Genomic DNA, 6816 nt, shown 5'->3' with positions numbered 1-6816 from the left:
GAAAATCGATATTTATACCAAAATTGGAAACGTAGACTGACATGTATCCACACAGACCGACAGGTATCGGAATATAAACAAATTAGGAGATTATGTAGGGTATAGGTGGGATAAGAAGGGAGAGACATGATGGAGGAAGGAGGAGGGTATGTGAATAGTACCCATTGGAAAAAGAAGAGAATGTTAACAGGGCATAAAAAACTAAAAAAACATCAACCATTGGCCTAAATATTGGTATAGCATGTGATTCAGTAGGATGGTCTGAACCGGGACTCGGGCTGATTCTGGTTGACTCAATAAGCTGCGAACATCGCAGCTTACTGAGTGCATGAGAATCCGCCCCGCTGTCCTGCCGAAAATCCGCCTTTGCCGCCATTTCCCCTCGCATGTGTCAGCTGCAGGAGAAATCATTCAATGGTCGCCGGCCAGTGATTTCTCTCCTGGGCTCAAATATAAAGGTCTGTGCATGTGCCGGGATGAAGACAGGGTGGGCGGCTGATTACCTGTGACATCAGCCGCTCACCCCTTGTACACATCGGCCCACTCGCATTCTCATAGGACCGCCCAGCGTTTTCATGGCGACACCCGACCCTACCACTGTCTTTCCCTGCCCCTCCCCTTGGCAAGGATGCAAGTCGCCGAAGCCATTCACAAAGAGGACCTGCACATGCGCATAAAAGACCATGCACATGCGCAGTCCCCAACCATCGGAACAGGGCCGAATTTGCCCCATCCTGAAGGGACAACAATTGGCCCCTCAGTATGGATTGGAACTCCTTGGCAGATCCAGGTCAAGTTTTGGTGCAGAACCACAAAATTGGGGTGGGTCCTGATTTCTGGAGAACCAAACCACACATTTATAGTTTAATATTCATAAATAGAAACACAAAACTATTCCTAATAAATAGGATAATTATATCTACATTAGTACATTTTCAATAGTCGCTTAATGGCTCTTTTCACCTCTTGGTTCCTCAGGCTGTATATAAGTGGGTTCAGCATTGGAGTCATTACTGTGTACAAGACAGAAGCCATCTTGTCTTGTTTCTTCAAGACATCGGAGGGAGAGCGCAGGTAAGTGAAGAATATGGACACATAAAAGATGGTGGCACAGGTGAGATGTGAGGAGCAGGTGCTGAATGCTTTACGCCTACCCTCCGCAGACTTCATCCGTACTATGGAGGAAATGATGAACGTGTAGGAGATCAGGATGATTATAAATGACCCCATGGCACAAGAAGCTACGAAAAAAACTGTTTCAATGACACAGGAGAAGGTGTCGGAGCAGGAAAGCTGGAGTAGTGGTGGGACGTCACAGTAGAAGTGGTCTATAATGTTTGATCCACAGAATTGAAGGCTGAATACACAGAAGGTCTGTAAGAAGGACTGGATGAAGCCAATGGAGAAAGCCAGGATGACCAGGCACACACATATGTTCTTGGTCATTATAGAGTTATAATGGAGAGGGTGGCAGATGGCAGCGTACCGGTCATATGCCATGTTTGCGAGAAGTAAAACCTCAGTACATACTAGACCAGCAAAGAAGAAGAACTGAACGGCACACCCAACAAATGAAATGGCCTTCATCACGGAGATAAGGTCAGACAGCATTTTAGGAGTTATCACTGAGGAGTATAAAATGTCCACGAAAGAGAGGTAACTCAGGAAGAAGTACATCGGGGTGCGGAGGTTGGAGCTGCTATGGACAATGGCCATCATGCCCGTGTTTCCTACTATGCTCACCAGGTAGACATGCAAGAAGACTATGAAGAGTAATGGTGCAAGTTGTCCATTGTCTGCAAGTCCAGAGAACACAAACACTCCCACTTGGGTCATGTTTACCACATCCATGAAGCTCTTTGTACTGTATGGTGACATAAAAACTATATTTCAACCAATATCAATAATCCACATGTCTACAGCAAGTCGTAAACTAGATTCAGATTGGGCATGATTCAGAGGAGGACACAGGTGGCTGCATCTTATGGTGGTCACCTGTGATGTAATGCAAGTGCCGCTACAATGTTTCCTCCGGTGTACATCCATTCCTGTGAACATGCAAGGACCGAGACACCCACTTTGAGCACCTGTTGGCGCTGTAATACGGAGATGGTGCGTGTTTAGACTCCACCATTGGTTACATCATCGAAACACGCACCAGGCCTATGACAACTGTACATTGTCTGTTAGAGTATGAACTCCAAAGTGAGCTATTGAGTGTCTGTGCCAGCAAACATGCCTGTGCTAATCCCATAACACGCACATAAGAAAGACACTCTCTATGCATCTGTAGCCGTCTCCAAGCTGCCACCCTGCCCAGCACTTTTTCAAGACTTTTGTAATACCATAACATAGTTGGTGAGGTTGAGAAAAGACATTTAGTCCTTCAAATTCAACCTGTATGTAGATCTCCTTCAGTGCAGAGTTTTTATTTAAAACATCTCAATTACAACAGCTGCATTGTATGCACACTGGGGCATGCACAAGGACTTAAACTTGGCATTACACTACTGCAATTTCTCTAAAAATTCATAATACAGGGTCTGAGGAGGCATTTTGGGTAATAACTTCCAAGGGTTTGTTATTCCACCCTAAAAAAAAACATACATTAGGCCAACGTGTCCTTAGGACAATTCGGAACTTATTTCCCTTGAGCTCCACCGGTAGCTCCTTGGGATGGCGCCACGCTTACAATTTGGCATTGATGCGACATTTATTACATGCGATAAATAGCTTGCGGGAGCTGCAGATGTGGCGAGGACCAGGAACATTTAAAAAAAAAAACACTGTCAAAAGACAGGTTGGCCGCTAATTGGCTCAGAGTGCTCTCTCAGCCAAACATTGGCCGGCCTGGCTTTTTAAAAAAATTCTCCTGGCCCTCCCCACTGCTGCCGCCCCGACCCACTGCCGCCCACCCCACACATAGGATCTATAGAATCGGACCGAATAAAAAAGCACTGGCGATTTCCCGCTGATGGAACCGATCCGATAGATCCTATGCGCAGGAGGTTCAATCTTTAGGGTCCGACCTGATGCGCACGGTACGGCACATCAAGTTGGATGGGGTATCAAACACATGTGATTTGGTCCAATTTATCGGCCCAATCTATTGGAATCAGGTCAAATCGGACCAAATCGCAGTAGTGTATGTTGGCCTTAACAAGGTACCAGGTGAGTCAGCCATCTTGAGCGCCCTGTGTGGGAGTTCCCTGGGTGGAATAGGTTATAAAAGATGCACTACAAAGGTAACACTGTGGGAGATGAGCCATTCAAAGGCCCAACTGACACTTGTTTAGGAGTATGATATACCCTGCATGGAAAGAGCCACATGATAATAATAAATACCTCCAAGTAATAAATATCACACAGCATAATACTGTAGAAGGTTCCAATATATAAAAATAAATAATTCTCACTCACATGAACAGAGATAACACAGGCTTATCTGAACAAGGCTGGACACTGGCATACGCTGGACCCGTTCCCTTGCGGCCACCCTCCGAGGAAGTCAGGACTTGTGGCAACTCCAGAAATCTCAGCTGTCAGATGCAATTCCAGAGGTTCTCTGATGCGTTTCATTGCTAGCAGGACGTTATCAAGGGTACCCAGTCCCCAAAGTGACCCTAATATTCAATAAAGGAACAACAGTCTATAAGGAGAAACCTTCTGAACTAAGCGTAAGAGTTTCTTCCAAGGAATTATCTGACGTTAGAGAGATATCTATAGAAACCCACTATTTTATGATCATTGAATTAAATGGTATTAATCTATTATGCTAAGCCAGGCCTAAGGGGGGAAATCAATTCCAGGTGGAGGTTGTGAGTTGCCATTACTGTGGTATTTAAGTACCTACAACAGCACCCCATCTTGCACTCCCCTGCCTGACCAGCCGCATACCCAAATCACACACAAGCACTCATCTCCCCATGGAATAGGGAAACTTGTTGTCCCCGTTCCCGCTACTGTAAAGTATGGTGCCTGCCGCCCAGATACATCTGGAGAAAGAATTAGCCTGAAATGTAACCCCCCCATATATGTAGTATAAAGAGTAGAATATACTTTGTCTAAAAAAGTGTATACATTGGGTGGTATTCAATTGTTATATAACACCCAATCTCCTGTCTAAAATTATGGGAGATTGTAGGGCGATATTCAATTGATCTTATTTTTGTGTACATATCATGATCATTATGGTCAGGTTTAGCCATGCATTTGTGCATTTCAGCTCACCACAACTGGGGATAGCGAACCAAAATGCTAGGGGAAAAACAATTGAATACCGCCATTTGAATCCCTGAAAACTCTGTTGGTTACAACATCAATATCACGTCTCATTAGAATCAGATTAAACACCCCTGAGCCGTAACAATCTATGCATTACTTACTGTACATATGGAATACATAGATACGGAGTACAGGCGGTGGGGATGCCAGCTGTCAGAATACCTAGCCTGCCCCTCATATTGCAAACCATTTGCCGGCAGTTGGGATTTCGACATTGGAATCCTCAACGATGTCGGGAATATTTTGCCGGTCTTCTGCCAGCATGTGTGGATGCCGGCATTGATATTGACTGCAGGACTTCCTCTCTACCGTGATCCTCACTATGGGTGCCAGGTGACCTCCCAACAGTTGGGATACCAACAGTCAGTACATCGACATCCTGACTGTTTAAATGACAGTTGGGATCCCGACTTGCAGGGGCTATTCTCCCTCGTGGGCATCCACAAACCCTATAGATGGGGAATAGAGCCTGTGGCAAGCGCAGCAAGCCTCCTACTCCGCAGAGTGACGAGTGCAGCAACCCTGCAAGGGGCTTCTTTGTGCTCACCACTCTGCTGGAGCACCGGCAGTTGGAGCACCGGCAGTTGGAGCACCGGCAGTTGGAATTCCGATGTCGGTATTCTGACCATCTATGTCTACTGTGATTATCAGTAATCCCTCTCCGTGCCTATTCTTGTATTTACTGAACAGAAAGCTTTATTCTGACGATAATAACAAATAGGATGGCTGGCTGTGTGCACTTTATCTCTCTCCAAATCTTGGTAAATTAGTCTCTTCTCACACAAAACTTCCTTCTGGCTATATGGTCTATGTACTAAGCCTAAGAAAAAGATAGAGCACCTGCCAATCAGCTACTAATTTACATTTTTGAAACACAGCCTGTATAATGACAATTAGGAGCTAGTTGGCTGGTACTTTATCTCTCTCCAATGCTTAGGACATAGACTTATGTGCTATATAAGGAAGGCAGGTGGCACAGGAAGACTTGATGTAACCCACCCAGCGGACGTTCCGCAGTCAGGAAATAGCCCCGAGGTCTGCACCTTATCAGACATGTTCTGCTCCCGTTATCTTGTCCTCAGTAATGTGTGACAACAGCAATAATTCTAAAACTCATTTAAAGATTTCCAAGTGCTGTGCCTCGTGCCTCGTGCCTCATGCCTGGTTCTCTCTCGCTAAGACTGCACCTGTGCTCTAATCAGCAGCATCTCTTCCTATATGTAAATAAATGATAGTCCCTTACCTGCCGACGTATAATTGTCTGATCCGGGGCGTAGATGCTGCATCTTGCTTTATAAGGATCTCAGTGACCCGAGGGGACGATTCTCCTCTGTCCCCGGGAACCTGCTGTGTCATTAATCCACGCAGTGTACAAACAAACCAATTAGTGACATGTGTCCTGTAATTGGTTTTTATTGTTTTATGTTTATTATTTATTTATCCATCTCTGTCTTAATGAGCAGTTCTTTTCTAATTCGGTGTTCAGTACATTTATTGCATCTTATCTTATGGTACTTTTAAGTATTAAACGGAATTTGCTGTCATTGGGCTTGATTCAAATTGGCCCACTAATTTGCCAAAATCGCAATTTTTGCAAATGTTCACACAAGCGCAATCGACAGTGTGCAGTCCCCAGTGTGCAGGCATGAGGCCTTAAACTGTGATCGCATTGCAAAAAAATGCAATTGCAGTGTAAGGGACAATGCGGTGATGGGGCTGCGACGGTGCTCTGGGTGCGGCAATCAAACTTTTCATATGCATGTGCAAACTGTTTGTGTGTATGTGTGTGTGTGGGGTGGACATTACATTTGTTAGAGGCAATAGAAGACCATCCAAATAACTATTTTTGCTCCAGTTAAGTTTCAGAGATGTTAATAAAAATAAGGTAGATGAAAGTACATTAACAGAGGAGAAAGCACTCTCAAAACTGAAAGGGCATAAGTTAAAGGGGCCAGATAGGATACATCCAAGGATACTAAAATAGTGAATGCAACCACACTGCACAAAAGTGGAAGCAAGGACACCTTGCATAAGTAATAAGGAAAGTAATAGAAACATTTTTAAAAGAAAGAAATATGGAAAATCATAAATCAACCAATTTACAACATGGAAAACTGGGGGGAGATTATGCCAAACCAATCTCATTGACTTTGTTTTACTAAAAATTATAGATAAAGGGGGGGCATAGATGTAGCATATCTAGAAGCCGTAGATGAGAATATCTCTGTACAGCGCTGCAGAATATGTGTGCGCTATTTAAATAACTTTGTTGCAATCCATTTGACACTGTCCCACAAACTGCTAAAGGAACTTGAAAACATGGGATCGGATTATAGAACTGGGTAAGAACCAGGGGCGGATTGGCCATTATATTTACCGGGAACTTTCCCGGGAGGCCGCTGCTACTGAGGCCGAATTAGCCAGCAGGGGCAGCACTGAGCACAAATTACAGCTGAGCAGAGCTCAGTGCGGGGCCTGCACGCTAATCGTCACAGCCGGCCACCGCAGGGTTGTGGAGCTGCTGCCAGTCAG

At 44.8% G+C, this 6816-nt stretch overlaps 1 protein-coding gene across 1 annotated transcript; it reads right to left on the bottom strand.

Annotated features, from left to right (window-relative positions):
* Positions 1-924: 924 nt before the first annotated feature.
* LOC146072890 (olfactory receptor 5AR1-like) lies at positions 925-1851 on the bottom strand. The gene has a single exon (XM_083180069.1). The coding sequence runs from the start codon at positions 1849-1851 to the stop codon at positions 925-927; it is 927 nt and encodes a 308-aa protein (XP_083036195.1).
* Between the last annotated feature and the right edge of the window lie 4965 nt (positions 1852-6816).

The sequence above is a fragment of the Crinia signifera genome, chromosome 4 (genome assembly GCF_055691185.1).
Source record: "Crinia signifera chromosome 4, ASM5569118v1, whole genome shotgun sequence".
In the NCBI taxonomy this organism is placed as follows: Eukaryota; Metazoa; Chordata; class Amphibia; order Anura; family Myobatrachidae; genus Crinia; species Crinia signifera.
The sequence above is the reverse complement of the archived record's forward strand: the minus strand, read 5'-3'. Positions and strand labels throughout refer to the sequence as shown.